This window comes from Pristis pectinata, chromosome 18 (assembly GCF_009764475.1).
Source record: "Pristis pectinata isolate sPriPec2 chromosome 18, sPriPec2.1.pri, whole genome shotgun sequence".
In the NCBI taxonomy this organism is placed as follows: Eukaryota; Metazoa; Chordata; class Chondrichthyes; order Rhinopristiformes; family Pristidae; genus Pristis; species Pristis pectinata.
Genome location: NC_067422.1, coordinates 16,659,439 through 16,682,036, shown reverse-complemented (window position 1 = coordinate 16,682,036; position 22,598 = coordinate 16,659,439). Strand labels below are relative to the sequence as shown.

At 40.3% G+C, this 22,598-nt stretch overlaps 1 protein-coding gene across 4 annotated transcripts in view; it reads left to right on the top strand.

Moving 5' to 3' along the window:
* The window catches only part of LOC127580156 (BAH and coiled-coil domain-containing protein 1-like), a 251,414-nt gene that overhangs the window by 156,585 nt on the left and 72,231 nt on the right, over nucleotides 1-22,598 (top strand). For all 4 annotated transcript variants that reach the window (XM_052033375.1, XM_052033374.1, XM_052033376.1 and 1 more), the window contains 3 exons: nucleotides 4,741-4,937; nucleotides 6,289-6,425; nucleotides 9,746-9,877. In XM_052033375.1, the coding sequence (XP_051889335.1) occupies nucleotides 4,741-4,937; nucleotides 6,289-6,425; nucleotides 9,746-9,877 (466 nt within the window). The remainder of the gene's footprint in view (nucleotides 1-4,740; nucleotides 4,938-6,288; nucleotides 6,426-9,745; nucleotides 9,878-22,598) is intronic.

Here is a 22,598-nt window from a genome sequence, read left to right as displayed (position 1 = left end):
TGTAAGAAATGGGTGGTTCATGGGAACGGAAGAGTGGACGAGGGAATCTTGAAGGGAATGGTCTTTGCAAAATGCTGGAAGGGGAGGGGAGGGGAAAATATGCCTGGTAGTGGAATCCCTCTGAAGGTAGCAGAAATTGCGGAGAATGATCTGTTGAATGCGAGGCTGGTGGAGTGGAAGGTGTCGACCAGGGAATTCTGTCCTTGTTCAATCCAGGAGAGGGGTTGCAAGCAGAGGCACAGGAAATGGATGAGGTGTGATCAAGGATTTTGTTAACAATGGTAGAGGGGAAGCTGGGAACTGGGAGAATGACTTAGAGTTCTTACAGGAGGCAGGGTGAGACAAAGAGTACTTGAGATAGCTGTGGGAGTCAGTAGGTTTGTAATGGATGTTAGTAGCAACATTTGAAGTTGCTCTACTGAGTGTAAGCAGTCTTCAGCAAATATTTATGATTCTTATGGTGCTTAGTAATGAATTTAACAAGGGGCTGTGACATGTAGGAAGGGAGCTGGTTCACATTCACTGGGACTTAAAATTGAGATCATGTGGCCTATTAATTAAAGTCACTTGCAATTATTAGAGTCATTCCTTGTGCAGGTACATTAAAAACAAATTAAGGTAAAATGTTATTTTTTTAGCCGCCAGGAGGTTTGGTTTGTTTATTGCAGTTTTTTAGTTATTGCATATTATTCACCCCATGCTATCACTTGCTTGATAATTACTTCTGGAGTGCACTTAAAACTGACAGGAAAGCAACTAAAGAAGCTCCATCAATCTACGAAACTGAGCTTGTTTAGTGGCCACTGGCTGCATTGCCTCTGGCTTGTCCCAGTGCTCCCTGCAGGATATTTTAAAAGGGAGGAAGATATGGAATAACTTTCCAGTGGTGAATTCACAGAGTACATCACCAGTCTAATCTTTGCAGAACAATCTGGGCCAATATGTACACACATACATAATATGTATCTAGCAAATATATGTACATACATTTCACATTCATCACTGACATGTAATTATATATTATGTACCCATTACAAGCAACGATTATTGCATTGAAAGCACTGTGTTTTCTTTAGCTCCCATATGCAGATTACAAAATATAAATCCCTTCACGGGTTTACACATAGGCTGTTAAATTATTGAATCTCTGTAATCTCATTACTTCTTTAATCAATAAAACTTTTATCAGCTCATTGATCATTTCTGGCCAAAAGGATTGACTGTTCCTGGTATATCTTAGGACATTGAATCCATTAACGTTCCTTCTTTGGGGAAAAGATGATGTAATTCCGATAGGATGACCAGGGAATCTGAGAAGAGGCATTGTGTTGCAATATTTTGTGACATCATGCTGGTTGTCTTGTTTAAGACTAGTTGACATAATTCATTTATTTTAGTCTATGACATTTTTGAAGATAAATATCAGTACTTCCCTGAAATCGGATTTTAACTCTTTGGGTTAAAATCCAATTGGAAAACTGGACAAAGATTGCTTGTTAGGGGTTTATTTGATAGTTCTGCAATCAACAAATCTTCAGCAGTCCAGTATATTTTCTTTCTTAGCCCCTTCAGTGCTTTGGTTCAGTGGCAACCCTCTTGCCTTCAAATGATATGGTTATATATTCAAAGTCCACTCCAGAGACTTGAACATACTATCCAGGCAGACTGACTTTGGTAATCAGGGAGTCAAATATTGACAGAGGTGCCAGCTTTTGAATGGTACACATACAGAATGGTAGCATACTGTTAGATTAATAATCAATAGTTCTCTTTTAATGACCTAGAGACACAATTTCAAATCCCATCACAGTAGCTAAAGAATTTAAATTCAGTTAATTAAATGATCTGAACTCAGTAATGCTAATCACAAAACTGACAGATTGCCGTAAAACCCCAGAGTGAACACAATGAGTGCCATCTATAGGCAAATGCAGTGACTCATTAAGGTTTCTTCTGTTTCTCCCAAGTCTGCAGCTTCTGCCACCCAGGACAAGGACAGCAGACACATGGGTCCACCAAACTCCCTTTCAAATTACACACCATCCTGATTTGGAAATAGATTACCACTCCTGCAATGCCCTTGAGTCAGATTGTGGCACTTTCTCTTCACAAGAAGGGTTGCTCAGGAGGTTGACCCACCACAATCAGCATCTCAATAAATGCTACCACCAGTGATTACAAATCCCATGAATGAACAGGAAAAGAATTCCAAGACCCGCCTGCCCTCTTGGTTGGATAAGTTGGAAAAACACATGTTCCATATATATTTCACACACACACATACACACACCCAGATGTCTCTTCCCATTTGATACCAAGAAAAGACTTGAACTCTTATTGGCTCTTATTGAATACAGTGACCGTCCTGGGTAAAGGCTTAATTGGACTGGTCCAGACACCCTGTGTTTTTTCTCAGTCTGAAGTTGCAAATTAGGTAGGAAGACAAATTCCTACATTGTTCCAAAAAATTGCTGTAGACAGTAAGAGTTTAGACTTTTCTCACTTCTGCTTCCACAAAACATCCATTTTCTGAGGAAGAAGATATAGGAATGGAACTGAATCTCACTTCAGGGGGAATTTGTCCTTTGAGCTCACCTTGGGATTTTTCAGCACTTTATTCCAGTTCCTAAATTCCCATTGGAATTTTCCTAAGTGAGCATCTCAGCAGAGGAATGTCCTGTGAATCATGGTATTGTGGTCTAGCAAGAGGCTCTGGAAACAGATCTAATTGGTCTCTTTTATTTGTTTACCTTCATATTTCCTTATGACATTGAAGGAGGACAAATCAGCCCAACAAGTCTATGTCAGGCCATAGAGCAATCCCACCCCCCACCTCTACTTTTCTCTGTAACCTATTCTTTCCTTCCTGTCAACTCCTCCCAGATTCTACCACTTATCAATAAAGTAGGAGCAAGTTAGAGTGGCCAATTAACCAACCAACCCACAAGTCTTTCGGAAGTCAGAAGAGATCCACATGGTCACAGTGAGAATGTGCAGGCAGCACTGGAAATCAGATCAGATTCGTTTATTGTCATATACACCAGTGTGCAATGAAATGTCTGCTCGCAGAGTAAACAGTATATCTAGTATTAATAAATACGACAATAAATACAGCGATGAGGGCAAAAACAATGAAATGGTGCAAAGTACAATAGTGCAAACTGAGGTAGTGGAAAAAGAAATGCTGAAGTGACAATAACAGAAGAGGTTGGATGAAGGGTTCGAGAATGTGGCAGCACCACCAGGAAGGGGATGTAGAAGAGGTGATTGGTTCTGAAGTCTGCCAGCAGTGGGGAAGATGCTGTTCTTGAGACTGGTCATCCGGGCTTTCAAGCTCCCCACTGAGCCTGAATTACTGCTGCTGTGAGGCAACAGCTCTACTAGTTGTATGTACCACTGCCCATCTCTGTCTCCAGTAGTGTTATCCAGTTGGCCTTTCCTTGCAGCTGATTGTGATAACTGTGCAGAGATAATTTCCTGTCCCTTCTGTCAGTGCCAGGAAATGAGGCTGCTCTGAATACTGTAAGTACATTCATTCTACCCACCAGCACTGATACTGTTCTCTGCACAGCGGCCATGTTATTTACTGTTTCTACCGATCTGACATGAGATGCCAGAGCAAGATTTGTCACTTCAAGTTTTAGGGATTAAAAAGTCTCAGCCTTCGATCACTGTTGGCATTTACTGTTCTGAGTCTTGGGTACCTCCCACTACTCCAAAGCCCAGGTTCTCAAAGTGTGCTGCACAGTTGGAGGTGTCATCTTTCAGGTGAGACATAATGCTGACCTCTGACCGCTCAAGTGGATATAAAAATCTCATGATATGATTCAGAAAAAGAGCAAGGAAGATCCAGGCCAAAACTTATCCCTCTACTAACATGATCTGAAATATATTGGCTGGTGGCATATATTATGGCTGCTTGTGCTATGTGATAAGTTGGCTGCCATGTTTGTCTACAACAGTTTCATTGGTCTGAGAGGGTGAAAGACACCTTATTAATGCAAGTCGTACCTTTTACGGAGTAAATGCAAAACAAAGAGCAGAGTTATTTCTGGGAAATGATATGGTTCAAACTGTAATGTCAGAGAATTGCCAAAAGCGATATTTAGTGTTTTGCATGTTGCCAGAAGCTTGTGGGTTTGACCAAGATACTTGGAATGGGGTGAGTGAGTGAGATTGAAACTAAGGAATGAACTAGCTAGAAAATGCTGAGTTTGAAATGCAGGTTAGGAATAAGGATGTGGTAACCTTGTTTATAGATAAAAAAAATTATCATAGTATGGAATGTTTGTACTGGAATGTGTTGTTTTGCTCCTGCCTTTTCCAATCCTTAACTGTACCTTCCATTCTCTCAGGTAAAAGAACTTAATTGCTTCTGAATCTTGTAATCTTCTTACCCATTAACCATCTAATACCTTGCTCTGAATATGCTTTTAGATTCTCTGTAATTAGTTTTCCTCTTTATAAATTTCCTGGCATTCCCTTATCAATAGCGGCAGTTAAAGAAGAAGATTATATGTTTGATTAGCTGATGTAAGTTAAAAAAATACACAAAGGAAATGCTTTTAACCATGTGAACATGTGGGCACTTAGCCAATTTTTGACTGGTGCCCTTTTCAGATGTTTTGAGAGAGAAAGAGCTAAAGTTGGAATTGAGTGTCAGTGAGATTTCATTACAAAGGGGGCTATCAATTTAATGTATCAGTGTTGAAAGAAAATGACCATATTTCTCAATCACAGGGGAGGACGAGGCTGTGCTTACTCATGATCTCCAAAGCCTTGCAACTATTGCTGCTGCTCGTTCATTGGTTGAAGCATTACCCATTGAATTGGGTGACCCCCATATTGACACAGAACCAAGTAAATCCTACATAGTTCGAATCCCACGGGTACTGAATCTACGAAGGAAGTACTCATGGCGTCCAAAGGCGGAAACGGTGAGTTTGGTGGTGAATTTCATGGAAATCAATACAGCACACAAGGTCCCCAATTTATTGGTTTGCATTACCTCTTCACAAAAAGGCAAATGAAGAAATTCCTTGCTAGGTTTGATTGCACTGAAATGATAATCCCCTAGAACACTTGCCATCCATCTTGGTCTTGTTGCAGGAGCCTAGAATCCTAAACACAGTTTATTCAGTTCTAGAAGGCATCAATCCTAACAATTCCTGGGTTATATTCTTCAATAGAATGTACACGGTGTGGACCCTCACAGTGCAGAGTGTATTGGAAATTGTGGCCTCCAGCCAAATGAGAAATATTCTGTGAGAAAAATCCATTTGAATCGAGAGAAGAGGCTAAAATCAGTACATCAGGACAGTGCCCAATGGTGCTGGGATTGCAGTCCTGATTTTTCCAGGACCAGAAATTTGGCTTTCCTGCAATACAACTCACAAAGATGGATCTGAACAATTGTAAATGGTTACACAAAATATTCTGCAGATGCTGGAAACTGGAGCAATACACAAAAAGTGCTGGAGGAACTCAGCAGGTCAGGCAGCATCCATGGAGGGAAATAAAGGGTCTCGGCCCGAAATGTCGACTGTTTATTTTCCTTCATGGATGCTGCCTGACCTGCTGAGTTCCTCCAGCACTTTTTGTGAATTGTAAATGGTTGACTGGATTGGGTACTATTGGATAATGTGTATAGAATCATGAGAATTTATTGAACTGCCAATCAAAATGTCGTTTCAGTGACAAGATAAACTTTGATCAAAAGATAGAATTTAGGTTGGACCTACATTTCTGTATTTTACTTGTCGTTTTCACAGTATCGATGACTTAAGGAGAGTTTTATGCAGGATATTGTTAAATTTGGATTTTAACAAAAATGAATAAACAGGAAAGCCAAGGTTTAAGTGACACCTATTTGCACTTCCTCAGAGTAGATTGTTATTCCAATGGGGGAAGAAATACTGGATATAGCAATAATAGGTCAATAATTACCATGGAATGATGTTAATTTACAATCTCCTTCCCTAGTTTGTATTATCTCTTTTCCCTGTAGTAATATATCAATAAATAACATACATTTCTTTAATTCACTGGAAAAATTCTTTTACTATTTGTGTATTTTTTAAATATGAATTTTGACATAATTAAAAGATAAAAATAATCACCAAGTAATGGTGAAATTTCCTGGGAGAGCCCTTTTACAATGCTGTTGATTATTTTATATTGATTCTTTATATTGTCATAATAGTCATCACCATGGAATGATTTTGCTTTTCTAGGACAAAACTTCTATCATTCTGTTTGATTATCTTTTACTGATTCTTTACGTTCAAGGTCTGTCCTCTGAAGGCTGCAATCGATGGAATGGACACATTGGAGCTGGAGATGAGGATGAGGCTAGCGGAGTTACAGCGCCGCTACAAGGAAAAACAACGAGAGCTCGCAAAGCTTCAAAGGAGACATGATCACGAGTGAGTACCTCTTTAAAAATGCCCATGTAGAATCAGAAACAACTCAGATAATTGCACCCAGTGAACTGCTTTCTCATCTTTTAAGTGTTTTGACGCAGTCTTATATTGTTCGTGATATCAAAGAAAAAGGTCATGTTCTGATTAGATTCATTTAGTTAACGGGTACATTCAAATGCTTGGTTCGAGCTTTTAATCTTACTATCTTTACTTTCTTATTTCAGTTACATTTCTCCTCCAGTGCCACTACTCCAGCCCCCACCACAATGTTGAATTTCCTTTCCTTTGGCTCCCAGTTCAGTTGCCCTTTTCATTCCAGACATTTGCACAGACACTGCTGCTGGTTCCTACATGACCTCATTCAGCGACTGGTAAATTTCAGGTGTGTTTGCACTGTGCTGAGTGGTGTCTCCACACGTAGCACAGTCTTTACAGCAACATAGCCAAGGCTCCGATCATACAACCACAGTTTAATCCTCTTCACATGAGAGGGAATTAAATTTGCATTAAAGGAATAAGAATATGATGGGCTGGTGTGATGCAGTTCAAAAAAAATGGCTGAGAGACATTGGAAAAAACTATCAAAGCAGCAGCAACAAATCGGACTGAGCAGGAGATCAGAAACAGTTGCAAAAACAAGACCTTCAGATGAAAAATGTTATAGCATAATTTAGTGATATGTATAATTAATGGAATTTTATCAGCTTTATGAAATATTTCAGTTGTTCCTTTAAGCAAGCACCAGTTGAATGCATTAAATCCTTCTCCACAAACCAGGATTATCCAAACATCCAGCTGAATTAGTTATTCCAGCATAAGTGACAATGGGTTATCAAAACTGGCATCAGTGCCAATAAGCTAAGGAGAGGAAATTCAACCAGGATTTTCCACATTTGAATGCTATTATTGGTGTAAGCTTCAGGTTCTTGGACTGGAGCCTTCTGACACTCACTGTTTCAGCTTCTGAAGGCTTTCAGTAGATGGAGACCGAGTGCCACACTCTTTCATGAGAGGAGGGGGAAACTTGGGAAAACAATGAGCTGCATCAGGACATTTACCAAAGGAGAATCCCCAAATGAACACCATGTCCAACTCATCACAAAATATACACTTAGCATTGGTTCCTGATTTCCTCTCTTGCCCTCCCAAAGCCAGTCACTCCTGATAAACTCCACTTTCATAAGCACCAATTACACTCTAATACCTCTCCAAAGTGGCCCTTGTTTGTGTGTGATCTGGGACTTTGCAGCTATAACTGACAAGTTGCCTTGGAGAATAGGTTTTAATTGTACTGTATTCTTTTGACTTTGTTCCATTACAACAATTGCATTTTCCCTCTTATTACATGATGAGCACCTTGGGTTTGTTACTAGAGTTGCAGATGACCTTCAAGCTCCTTGAGATAGATGCATCTTCTCTGTGGTAATGGGAGTATTTATAGTCTTTATGGTATTATGTTAGTGTAAAACTGCTGGCTCATTACATGACGTCAAAGTCCCTGGCTTAGTTTCCACCTGCCTGCAAAGTTTCACGAAGTGAATGCCCTTGAAACAGAAAACACACTCGAAAATGTGAACATTATCTTGAGTGGTTGGAGTTTTGAATTGCAGGATCATTTTAAAGTATCCTGCTTATGTCTGTCAATGTGTACCACATGCCAAGTGTACCAAGTGCTGAGGACCTGCTGTCATATGCTTGAGTCTTAGGACTATTCTTCACTACTAACTGGTCTGCATCAGTTGGGAACATTTCATTAGAACATAGAACAGTACAGCACAGAACAAGCCCTTCAGCCCACAATGTTGTGCCGACATAACTAATCCCTCCTACCTACAGAATGCCCATATCCCTCCTTTTTCATCTCATTCATGTGCCCATCCAAGCCCCTCTTAAAAGCCCCCAGTGAATTTGCTTCCACCACCCTATCAGGCAATGCATTCCAGGCATCCACCACTCTCTCAGTAAAAAACTTACTCCTCAAGTCCCTTCTGAACCTACCCCCTCTCACCTTAAATGCATGCCCTCTGGTATTGGATTGCTCAATAATGGGAAAAAGATATTGCTTGTCCACCCTATCTATGCCCCTCACTTCCAACAGATCACCCCTCAGCCTCTGCCACTCCAGAGAAAAGAGCCCAAGTTTTTCCAGCCTCTGCTGATAGCACATGCCCTCTAATCTAGGCAGCATCCTAGTAAACCTCACCTGCACCCTCTCTAAAGCCTCGATATCCTTCCTGTAGTGAGGCGACCAGAATTGCATGCAATACTCTAAATGCAGCCTAACCAGAGTTCTGTAGAGATGCATCATAACTTCTTGACTCCTGTACTCAATACCCCGATTAATAAATGCAAGCATTCCATAAGCTTTCTTAACCACCCTGTCAACTTGTGTTGTCACCCCAAAGTCTCTCTGCTCTTCAGCACCGTTAAGGGTCTTGCACTTAAGAGTGTACTGCCTCTTGACATTAGTCCTACCAAGGTGCAACACCTCACATTTGTCCGGGTTAAATTCCATCTGCCATTTCTCTGCCTGAATCTGCAACTGATTTATATCACGTCGCCAGTCTTCTACACTATTCACAACTCCACCAATCTTGGTGTCATTGGCAAACTTACTAACCCACCCATCAACTTACTCATCCAGGTCATTCATGTACATCACAAACAGCAGAGGTTCCAGTACAGATCCCTGCGGAACACCACTACTCACAGCCCTCCAGCCCAAATAAATCCCTTCAACCATCACCCTCTGACTTCTATGGGCAAGCCAGTTCTGGATCCACACAGTTGGCATGTTCCTGAGTGACAATCTAAATCACAGCAAAATAAAAAGATTTTATACCTCATTATTACTTTAATCTTAGGATATGGACAATGCTGTCCATGTCAGCATTTATTGTTCATCCCAAATTCCCTTCTCTGTGGCCTGAAGTATGTGGCTCGCTAGTCTGTTTCAGAGTGAAGTTAAGAGTCAATCATATAGTTAGTTCTGGGGTCACATTTAGGCCAGACCAGGTAAGGAGGCTAGTTTCCTTCTTTGAACCAGATGCACTTTTATCACAGTCTAGCAGCTTAAAGGTCTCCATTACTGACACTTCCACAATGAGTTTAAAATAGTCATGGTCGGAATCAAATTCATGTCCTGGATTAATAGTCCAAGCTTCTAGATACTATTCCAGTAATATAACCAACACAACACCATAGTGGAGGAACTTATGGTCCAGACAGTATACCCTTCTGGTTGGCAGATGACCTGTGATAAAGGATGATGAGGAAACACATTATGAAGTGAGTTGATAGCTTCATTTGTTTCTGGTTAATAGGAGGGATGAAAACTCAAGGAGTCCAGCAAGACGTGGGCCTGGGCGACCTAGGAAACGCAAACACCTTTCCACTGTCCTGTCTTCTCTCGGACAACTTAGTGAACTTGAGAAGTGTGACAGCAAAAAAGCTAAGTAAGTGGATTGTTTCCTGTTTTAAGATTCCTGTTCTGTCCTATATCCAGGGTAACGCCAAACACTCCAGATCAGGAGAAATTCTGGCCTGGAATTATGGGATATTCGAAACAGAACCTACCTAAGCATTAATAAAAATAAGGACTCTTTCCAACTTTAAGTTGTATCAGCTTTGGAACAGTTGGTAGCTCTCTTGCTTTTAAATCAATATGTTTTGGGTTCAAATCCCAGTCCTGAATCACAAGCAAAAATCTAGGCTTACATTCCCATACATACTGAAGGTGTGCTTCATTGTTGAAGGTTTTTTTTTGGTTTGGACATTAAACCCAGGCCTTGAATGCCTCTCAAGTAGACAGAAAAGCTCCCTTGGTAGGTTCTGAAGAAGAGCAAACAGTTATTCTTCAGCCAGCACTTATAAACAAAAAATAACTGTCAGTTCATTATCATATTGCTGTTTGTGGAAGATTGTTCTGTATAAAATGGTTTCCATTAGAACAGTGACTACATTTCAAAAAAATGTTCTTTACTGCCCTGTAAGCACTTTGTACCTTTCTAAAAATGATGTGAAAGTTGCTATATAAATGCAATTCATTCTCTCTGCTATTTTTATAACAAGTAAAACTTACAGTTCTAGAACATAATTGGCAGAAGCTAGATTTAAATGAAACCTCAAAGAGCAGGAAATTCAAGCTAATCCTCTCAGAAACTGATTTCTATTTAGGACACTGGTCAGTCAGAATTCACAATCCAACATACCAAATTTGCCAATTTCAGCAAAATACTCAATGTACTGCTAATTCATCAAATGTGCAGTGATAACCACTGCTTTGGCTCTTTATTGCATTAATGGTGGAGATTGCACAAACAAAATAGATTATTTTTGTGGGGTGAGTCCAACCCTTTCATCTCATTTTGTTACCATTTTTGCTTTATTACATACCCTGCTGTTTTGTTTTTAATTGAGTATAGCGTTCTAGGGTTTTCCCACAAAGCAGCCAAGGACATCGGTCATCCTGTATCTCGTCTTTTTTTCATATCATTGTTCATGGAATTTGGACATCATTTGGAAGGTTGACATTCATTGGCTATATGTAATTAACTCCTGAGCCAACTGGCTTGCTGAGCCATTTCAAATGGCAGTTGAGCAACATCAATTAACTCAGTGGGTTTGTACAACAAGCCTGTTGTTTCACAGTCACCATCACCATTTCTGGATTTTACTGGTATTTGTGATTTTCAACTAATGTAGCGTTCCTTTCATAATTATACCTGTAGTTTATGTGGAGTTCAAGATTATTAACCTTGGCATTGCTAGAACAGTTTCAGAGTAAAGGTGTTTTGCTCAGAGTTTGCAGACTGATGGAGCACAAGTCTACTTGGCTATGCAAGAGAATCTCTTCTCCTTCCATGGATTTACTGATGATGGTGGATATAAAAAAGTGCCAGGGGTATTGATGCAGAGTGCTTTAATGTAGGCTGCCGGACAACAAGGATGTCGGTTGTGTGAGTCTTCCTGCAGCCCATCTCCATGAACTTAATGCTAAAGATCAGGGTCAGCACTTGTTCAAGTGCCATGGGCCTTGACCCTTATCTGAGGCACACCTGGGATAAAGGTTGGAAGTGCTCCTTATACATTTTGTTAATGGATATTAATAGTAGCATATTTTCTGACTATCTTAGAGCCAGTTGCCAAGACCCCAACCCCTGGACTTCCTTCCAAAGCCTCCCTGCTTTGCTGCTTCTCTACCCTAAAGAGGGTCTTTAAAACTAAACTCATTGGCCGTCCTGTTGGTCTTGTGTTCTAATATCTCCTCATGTGACACAGTGTTGGATTTAGCCTGACATTGCACCTTACCTTGTTTTACAATGTTAAATGAGCAGCACATAAACAGAAATTGTTGATGTTGGGTTTTACAGATTTGCAGCTTAGACCACGAGCTGAATTCTTATTTATCTGATTCAGCAGTAAGGATACCTGCTGGCTAAAAAATTAATGTCCGCATTGATGCACAGCCTCCCAGTAACTAAGGAAGAAAGAAAAGACTTAGCCCACTCAAAGAGTGTACTTGCAGCCCATGAAGTTGAAGATCCAATGATTAGATCACTTCCAAAATACAAAATTATTAAATAATTATGACTTTTATTTTATCAGTATCAGAAACAGCAAGAAATATATTACCTGCAGTAACTCTGTCTCAAGGCATTGTACTTGATCTCACTGTAATGTCAACATTATTTTAGCATTTTGGTGCATTCATGATGTTGAAATCTTGGAACATATTCTCCAACAAGCTAAAATAAGTGTTTCACTCTTCAAGAGTCCAATGTGCTATTGTCAGACCACTTACTGTGGTATCTAATGCAACTTAGGACTATTGAAAATCCTCCATTACTGCAGAAGATAAAGCCATTGGTTACGCTGTGGTGGTCCTCATTATCGCACAGACTCATCACCATTCATTTTCAGTGCAGTGATGGCATTCCCACACTGGAAGACCCACTTTAATTGGACCTTTACTGGTACAAATTGCCTCTCTTCCCTCCCTCCATGCGACACAGTGGGCTTGTTTGCATAATTCCTTAAAACCAGTCAGTAATGTCATTGGTGTACGCCAATATCAAACACAAACTGATTCAATGAAGGTAGTTCCGTTTGTAAAAAATAACCAATCACATTAAAGCCTGAACAAATGGTTGAAATTCCAAGCAGGGGGCTTTGTCAAAAACAATGGTTTGTGGGAAATAGTCCTCAGTGAGCAGAAGACAACAGAATTTGATGAATACTGACTTAATTGGAACTAAGTGCAATCCAGTCTGTGACTCTTGACAAAGCTCCGAATAAATAGTGCCTCACAATCATTGCAATCATTCTCAAAGTTTAGAATCATAATTTTTTAAACATCTGCTTGACAACTAAAAAAGGTAAGTTTCAAGAACTTAATTGGTGTTTATTATACTTGGTTCTGACTATCCTTTTTTGAAAGTTAAAGTTCATCCTCACTTGCAAGCATTTTATTAACTCTAGTGACTGTTGTGGTGGCCTTTCCAATTTTCTGTTCCATTGAAGTCAATGGAACCAAGTATCTGGAGATGAGTGTGATAGGCAACTGATCCTCTACAGTCCATTTGGTTATAGAGGAACTTATATCTATAGCGTCGCAATATCCAACTAGGAAATCTAATTGTGTGTGGCTCTTATTTTGTCATGGAGTGTGCTAAGATTGAGCATAGTACCAGAGATCAGGCAACATTGTATTTCCAAGCTTTGATTGAATCCGGTGAGTTTTCTCTCCTGGCCCAGAGCCATGGAAACGTATCCCCCATCCCCTCAATTTCTGATTGTTCAACAGCCACTTTAGAGAGGGGGAGGAAATGAAACGTTGGGGAAGGATTCCTTTTCACACACCTCCTACCTATCTACTGCTTATTCAACTGATTATTCACAGAAAATCCAGACTGCTGGAATCAGCTAAGGGAATAGGGTTAAATTCAGGGGAGATAAAAGGTTACAAAGCAGACAAAAGGATTCCAGTATTACAATTGTTTTCAGAATGAAGCTGAAGAAAATGTGGTTGTTCATTACTTGCTCTAGTGTGATCTGGTTCTGTTGAGGTTCAAAAAATTGCATTGGAATGAAATAGATTCGGTCGAAATATTTTAAATGATGTAAGAGGGGACCCAGATATATCTCTGTAGGCATTAAAGAACATCATGGAGTTTAAAGTTTAAAATAATCCTACTACCACACATGGTATTTTGATCCTAACATTTGGGAATGAACTTGGTTTGATTTAACACCAAGATTGAAATCATTGTTCTAACCACCCCTCATTATCTGTGTGTCCCAGAGATAATACCTCTTTGGAATGAGTTTCTGTTGTGAGGGATATGTAAGCTCTTGCCTTTTTTTGTGTGCTTCAGGTTTATTGGGAAAATAGAATAGCAACAATGGGCTTTACCTTCACATGCTCATCATCTTTTTTGCACTTAGAAATGATGAAGCCTGTGTTGCCCATAAATTGAATTGTGATGTGTAACGTAATAAAGGCTTTTATTAGCCCTTTTAACTGGTATGAACTCAGGTGTTGTCACCCAGGCTATTAATGCGCGTGCTTTGTATGACAAATTGAGAATCTTATCTGAATGCCGTCACTAATCCAAACCAACAGAGAGCCACATGTTTGTGTGCAACAGTGCTGACTTTCCAAAGGAAAGCTTGACAGAATGATCTAGCCAGTAGCTTCTACATTCCATCCTTTGTTGTATTTCAGCAGTAATTTGTGTTGGAGGCACAAAGAAGTCTGGCTTCAAATCTTCTCCCCAACCTGCTGATGGACTGATCTCCTGAGGGACTTGGTTCAGAAGTTGTATGATAGAGGGTGCTTTGAACTTTGGCCCCTGGCTAAAGAAGTTTGGTGAATGTTACTGGTTGTGAAGTTGATGAAAACCCAGTAATTAAAATTTAATTGATTGAATTCAGGCTGATCATTCTGAGCTCTGGTTTATGTGGAGAGCCTGAACCCATTATCCCTCAGGAGAAGTAAAACTTCCTTTAATGCCAAAGGCCTTTCTTCAACAAAACAAAAATCTCTCAGCATGTACAAAGGATCCATTCTTGCAACATCTGAATTGAAGCAGACTAGATGTTATTTGCAGGTCTACTTTCAAATCAACATAACTAGTGAGATTTAACCAGTGATCTCATTTACCACCTGCTGGGAGATTACAAAGCTTGCTTGCTTGCTTTCACTTTTTTATGTAAATGCTTTAATACTTTATTGCTTTCCAAATTATTTTTCAGGTCTTTAAATTAAATGGTGAGATTTTGAGTCACATATCCCTAATCCTCCCAAAATAACCACAGTTTGATAAGCGTTACTGAACCTGAGTCATTCCTATCTTGCTCATTGATCACTGACTCCTGTAACATGTTTCAGTTGAGAACAACCGCCTCATCAATGTAAAGCTACCATTTTATTTATTTAGACCATCAACAAGGACAACTTGCACTTCAGTGAGTTATTCTCTGTTGTTACTGGTCATGCTGAAGATGTTACAGTATTATTTTGTTTAAAGACTAACTTACATTTGCAACATTTTAATTAAAATGCAGTGTTCGCTGCTTGGGATACACTTCAGCCTCTGTAGTGCAGTGTGCATCAATCCTGGAAGGCCTCCAGCAAGCCAGTGCACTGCATCTTCCTCTCCAGGACCACCAGGTACAGTCAATTCACATAAGAACAGAAGAAATAGGAGCATGAGTAGGCCATCTGGCCCGTCGAGCCTGCTCCGCCATTCAATAAGATCATGGTCGAACCGGCTGTGGACTCAGATCCACTTACCTGCCTTTTCCCCATAACCTTTAATTCCCCTACTATGCAAAAATCTGTCTAACTGTGTCTTAAATATATTTAATGATGTAGCTTTGACTGCTTCCCTGGGCAGAGAATTCCACAGATTCACTATTCTCTGGGAAAAGCAGTTTCTCCTCATCTCCATCCTAAATCTATTCCCCCGAATCTTGAGGCTATGTCCCCTAGTTCTAGTCTAACCTACCAGTAGAAACAACCTTCCTGCCTCTATTTTATCTATCCCTTTCATAATTTAATATGTTTCTATAAGACCCCCTTTCATTCTTCCAGTGAGTATAGTCCCAGGCGACTCATTCTCTCCTCATAGGCTAACCCCGTCATCTCCGGAATCAACCTGGTGAACCTTCTCTGCATCACCTCCAAAGCCAGTATATCTTTCCTCAAGTAAGGAGACCAGAACTGCACGCTGTACTCCAGGTGCGGCCTCACCAGTACCCTGTACAGTTGCAGCATAACCTCCCTGCTCTTAAATTCAATCCCTCTAGCAATAAAGGCCAACATTCCATTTGCCTTCTTGATAACCTGTTGCACTTGCAAACTAACCTTTTGAGATTCATGGACAAGCACTCCCAAGTCCCTCTGCACAACAGCATGCTGCAGTCTTTCAACATCTGAATAATAATCTGATCTTCTAGACCTTGCATTTACTAACATTGTACTCCATCTGCCAGGCCCTTGCCCACTCATTTAACTTATCTATATCTCTCTGCAGACTCTCCGCATCCTCTGCACAATTTGCTTTTCCACTCAATTTAGTGTCATCAGCAGACTTGGATACTCTACACTCAGTCCCCTCTTCCAAATAGTTAATGTATATCATGAACATTTGCGTGCCCAGCATTGACCCCTGCGGCACCCTGCTCACCACTGATTGCCAATCAGAGAAACACCCATTTATCCCAACTCTCTGCCTTCAGTTCATTAACCAATCTTCAATCCGTGCTAATACATTACCCCTAACTCCATGCATCCTTATCTTATGGATAAGTCTTTTATGCGGCACCTTATTGAACACTTCCTAGAAATCCAAGTGTACAACATCCACCAGTTACCCTCTACCCACTGCGCTCATTATATCCTCAAAGAACTCCAATAAGTTTATCAAACAGGACCTGCCCTTCCTGAATCCATGCTGTGTCTGCCTGATGGAACCACTTCTATCCAGAAGTCTCACTATTTCTTCCTTAATAATAGCTTCAAGCATTTTCCTGACTACAGACTTCAAGCTAACTGGCCTACAGTTACCTGCCTTTTGCCTACATCCTTTTTTAATCAGTTGCGTGACATTCGCTGTCTTCCAATCTGCCGGGACCTGCCCCGAGTCCACAGAATTTTGGTAAATTATCACAGACACCTCTACTGTAACTTCTGCCATTTCTTTCAGTACTCTGAGATGCATCCCATCAGGACCAGGGGACTTGTCTACCTTTAAGCCCTCTAGTTTGCTCATCACTACCTCTTTAATGACAGCAATTGTATTGAGGTCCTCACCTCCCATCGCATTCATAACATCTCTCTTTGGCATGATAGACATGTCCTCCACCATGAAGACTGACGCAAAATAGTCATTCAAGGCCTCGGCTATTTCCACATTACCCAATATTAATTCCCCCTTCTCATCTTCCAAGAGACCTACGTTCACTTTAGCCACTCTTTTCTGCTTTATATAATTACAAAAACTTTTACTATCTGTTTTTATATTTTGTGCTATTTTACTTTCATAATCTATCTTCCCTTTCCTTATTGCTTGCTTAGTGGTTCTTTGTTGCTTTTTAAAGTTTTCCCAATCTTCCAGTCTCCCACTACTCTTGGTGACTTTGTATGCATGAGCTTTTAGCTTGATGCCTTCTTTTATTTCCTTAGTTATCCAAGGCTGGCTCTCCCCACCCTTACTATCCTTGCTTTTAACTGGAATATACTTTTGTTGAGCACCGTGAAAAATCTCTTTGAAAGTCTTCCACTGTTCCTCAACTGTCCCACCATATAGCCTGTGTTTCCAGTCTACGCTGTCCAACTCCTCCCTCATCTTTCTGTAGTCTCCCTTGATTAGGCATAATACACTGGTTTTACATCGAACTATTGCACTCTCTATTTGTTTGAGAAATTCAGTCATACTATGATCACTCTTTCCAAGAGTATCCCTAATTACAAGATCATTAATTTTACCTGTCTCATTGAACAGGACCAGATATAAGATAGCATTTTCCCTTGTAGGTTCACTAACATGCTGTTCAAGAAAGCTATCACAGATGCATTCTATGAAGTCCTCCTCAAGACAGCCTCGACCAACTTGATTCACCCAATCTGCATGGAGCCTTCAGTGGCCCACTGCCTGGACCTGTAATTGGCCATCTTGGCCAGATCCAGGAGAAGGCTGACAAGGCCATCCCCCAGTCAACCCTTCTCATCAGGTAGCAGAAGCTCAGGAGCTTGGGGCTGAACTTCGGCCAGAACTTCAGAACTTGAGGAACAGCCTCTTCATATACTCAAAGAGAGGCTGCAACCTCTCACATTGGGAGTAAAGTATTCCAGTGGTCATGACATAATTATCCACATTGCCCCTAAGCTGACTAATAACAAAGCCAGTGCTCTGGAAATTAGAATGTACAGTGCTTGTTTCTCAAAATTACCTGAACACTGGTAGTTCCAGTATGCCATATAGTGTACAGCTACACATCCCGTGCCTGGTATGCTGTACTGGCTAATAAATTGGGTGTTCACCAATGACTTTGCAAATCAGCAGCTTAATGCCTATTTCAGGCTCCTTTCCAATGATGGATGGTAACTGAATGCAACACGTGGTGAATATTCCACACATACAGCATGACACCATCTACCTGCAACATAGTGATGAATTCCAAATCTTCCAATGGAATAATTTCAACAATTTCTATCTTCCACCATTTTCTAACAATGTACCTAAGAAAGCAATTACTTTCAATTAGGTTCTTATGTTATTTAAAAATATGAAGAGTGTTGAACATCGTACCATCAAACTTGCTATTCATCAGCTAAAGAACCAAGAGTGGGGATTATGAAAATTATCTTTACGCAGCAAGTTGCCATGTCATGGATATTGCTGTCTAAAGCACATATGTAAACTTGCTTAAAATAGAAGCTTCTTCAGGAGTAACTTTTGAAAGGAATTGGATAAGTTTGAAGGGGGATAATTTACAGAGTGCTGAGAAGGAACAGAAGAATGGGACTGATAGATCTGGCACATGGTCGATGGACTAAATGTGCTTTTTTTTCGCACTAACAGTCTTTTATGTTGTCTAATATAATTAATTTTCTTCAGAACCACCAGAGTTAATTGTGGGAAACACAACAGAAAAGAACTTACTACTCCAATGAATGAAACAAAATCAACAGGCTGATTGAGAACTCACTCAAAGAAAATTGCCAAATATTTAGTTAGCCTTAGAATTGCGGACAATAAGCGTTGTAAAAGATATGAAATGACAAATTACCTGTGTGCATATCTGTGCTGTGGGGCTGGGTTTGTAGATTAAGATTGAACACTGTGGTACAGGAAGGCATAATTATTCTGGAGATCTGCCTTTGATGCAATTTACTCGACGTAATTAAATTGGTGGGTGTGGTCTCTCATTATCAGGTGTGCCACACATGTTCTGTGGAAGGTAAGGACTGACAAGCCAAATAGGCTTTTCACATTCTCTGCTTTCTTCTGTTTTTCTCTCTTGTGCCAAATGTCAATTACTGCCAACTAAAGTTAAATATATTAACAATTTTCTACACTGCAGTAGAGCTCAAGCATAGAAGTTGGAGTTCAAATTCCCAGCTCGTTTGACATTCTGATCTGGTGTTTTTTGCTGATTATTAGTTTGATCACTAACCATGATGTTGTGTTGCAGCAATGGATTGCATTGCATCTTACTGGTTATACCCTGTAAAGTAGCTGTGAGCATCACAATTGTGGCTATGAATGTAGGTGCTCTGCCAGTTTAAAGGGTTAGAATGGTGAGGGGAAGGCTAACAAGGACCTAAAAAGTAGAACAGAAAAGTATTGACAACATCAAGGAAAGGAATCTGAGATCATTTTTAGGTCAAGCTGATTACCATTACTCCATGTCATCAGCTCTTGAGTTAAGATAAGTGTTCCTGAATCTGGGAAGAAGGAAGGTTTGCTTTTGTAGATCAGAATGATAGGAGTTGCTCTGCTGGGGTAGATGGAGCCAATAGGCTGCTGAATTCTTTTTTTTCCCAAAAATATACTTGGCTCATAAAAATTTCAAATATATAATACTGTACATACATATGTCAACATTCATATTACAAGCTTTTCACATTCTTCAGCATGTACTTCAGCAGCTGGGAATATGCCAGTGGGCAGCATTCAATCATGGACAGCTCCTCACACTGGAGAACTAACAGATTTCAGGTAGACCAAAGTGTGCCTTTCACTGAGCTGATGATCTTCCAGCAGCAGTCAATCTTTGTCTCAGTATGCGTGACTGGGAACAGCCCAGAGAACAGTGTCCTGTGTTACGTAGCTGCAAGGGATGAACCTCAGCAAAGACCACTGCATTTCTTTCTGAACCTTCTTGGCAGACACACAGTCCAGAAGGAGATAGATGGCAGTTTCTCCTTACCACAGCCACCTCAAGATTCTGGCTGTGCATGAAGGATCTGATGAGGAGGGCTCTTCTCACCACCAAGCAGGCATGTCCCAGTGTTTGTTTGAGAGTTCAGGTGAGGAGTCTGTTGAGGGAATTGTCCAACAGGATCCACCGCCTCCTTTTTCCAGAGGGCTTCAAGAACATTCTTTGCATACCACTGCCTGATTGACTTGTAGTCAACAGTCTTTTTCTGCACAGACTGTACAGTACAGTCCGATGAATGGAAGGTTCAGCAGCCAGTTGGCCAAGCCCATGCTGTGCAACACTGTGGCTGCTCCCCTGATTTTTCCCACTTGTTGGCATCAAAGTAATTGGAAAGCTGAATGACATGAGAAGGTGGGAAGGGAGATTTCAGGCAGCTCTTCTAGGACCAAGTGGGGAAGGTTGATATATGCATCACAACATTCTTCTTCCTGCTGCTGAGCGCATATAAAACCCCTTGGGTGATAAAGAACGTCTGTCTCTACATGGAGTTCTATTTTGTAATCAAAAAGACAGTACAGTCAAATTGTATATGTGAAATTTTTTGTTTGATGCCAAATATATGTTCGTTCATCATGACCTAACCCCTTCACCATGGTGCATTGGGGTGCGGGGAGAAATGATTTGTTTGGATGATGGCTTGACCCTTTTCTGAGTTGAGTTTTAATGAGGTGGCACTATTTCATGGTTTCTTTATGCAGGGCTTTTCAACCTCAAGCCCAGCTGCCTTTGCAAAAATAGTTCACATTTGTGCAGAAACTTCACACAATATTTTTATGTAGGCCTGAAAAATCCAAAGAAAGTAATGTGTGAATCAAAGCCATTATGGTTAAGGACAGGGGTACAGGAAAAATTACAGTGAACTTGCATGTAAGGGAATGGGAGTGGTGAGAGTGGGGTGATATGAGGAAACTGTATTCATGTTGGAATAAAACTCTATGCTTTTTCTGCTACTTCTTGCAATCAAAGAACTCTTGCCTCCATGGTGCTGTGAAAACCAGGTCACATAAATCAAATGTATCTCAGCAGAGACTTTAGTATGCTAATCACACAACTCAAAAGCTAGGTGCACAATAATTTGAGCTCAAATTACTAAGCATTGCTCTAAGAGCCTTGTTAGTGTGAAGTCAGAGTGTCCATTTTGGATCAAGACCTTGACCAATTGTAAGATCATTGAATCCTACAGTACAGAAGCAAGTAATTTGTGTTGTTCCATTTCTATGCAAGAATTGCTCAACCAATCACCTTCCCCATTTCATTCCCCACAGCCCTACAGCTATTTTCTCTCCCAATCATTCATCCATATGGCTTTTGAAAGTTGCACTGATCTACCACCTATTCAGGCCTGTGGATTCCAGATCATTGAATAACAGATTCATTACAACCCAGAAGGGGGCAATGGGCCATTGAGTCTGAGGCAACTCTTCGTTCAGCAATCCATTCAATCCCATTCCCCAACTCTTTGCTTGTATTTCTGCGGATTTCTTTCTCTCAAGTGCCTGTCCAATTCCCTACAAAAGCCCTGATTGACACATAAACAGACTGTGCAAAAAAAGCTTTTCCTCAGAGATCCCCTGTAGTTTTTGCCCATCACTTTAAATCATACCTTGTTGGGCAAATAAAATCTTATCCCCCTCCCCCTCTCATTTTGTACCAATTATTTTAAATCTATGACCTTTGACACTGACATCACACCAAACACCTACTGTCTCCACTCCAGCCATTGGTGGCAGCTCATTGCCCAGGTATTAGGTATTGCCCTTCTTTGCTGCACTAAACGTGTGCAGTGTACAGCACTAACAGCTAAAAAAAATAGCAAAAATTGGAAAAGCAACACTTCACCAGTTACAATATAAATTCATGCACTATAACGGGAACTCGATAGTTCCCATTGGGATCTCAATCCAGGGGCTGTACCTGCCACATCATTGCTGAACTCAGTAAAGGAACTCCAGTGAATTATTTAACATAATGCTTATTGTTGAAAGGCGAGGGAGAGGGCACTGTGTGCAGTCTAGACTCTTTAATTGCTATTTGCACATAAAAATCATGTGCAAATGGCTACAAATTTCCAAGCATTTCTTTTATCAAAGGTACTTGCATTTGAGCACCTTTACTGAATCAGCCTTTTCTGCTTTAAGGAGAACAATGCAAGATTCCCTTGTCTCTCCATACATCTGAAGCCCCTCAACCCTTTTTAACTTCATTGCATGAATGAACAGTGAGGGTATCAGTATTACTTTCATCCCCAGTGAAACGCTGAAGGAGATAAAACAGAAGTTCCATATAACCGTCAAAATATCACTGAGGGAAGTGAACCTCTGGTATGTTCTTTGTCAATCTTTGATAAACTTTATAATTTCAAAGGAATTGATCATTATGGCATCCTATTATTTCTGGTTAACCTGGAGGTGACCACAATATTACACAATCCATCATTGAAAGATGCAAAAACTCAATGAGGGCTGAGATTACTTATAAATTAGTTATATGGTTTTGTTTCCACACAGGAAGTCTATAAGCACATGTGTGGACTAACACTTGGATAATTGGACTGTAGGTTCCATTTTGAACAACAAATTGATGTTTGCTCTGTCCAAGTTATACCCATAACAGAGCAAAATTGTGTAAGTCTTTCTTTGGGCTGGAACGTTTCTTTTCTTAAAATTATGTATAGTTCATATTGATTTCTAAAGAACACTGCACAATTTCTGAAGGTTCGCCCCC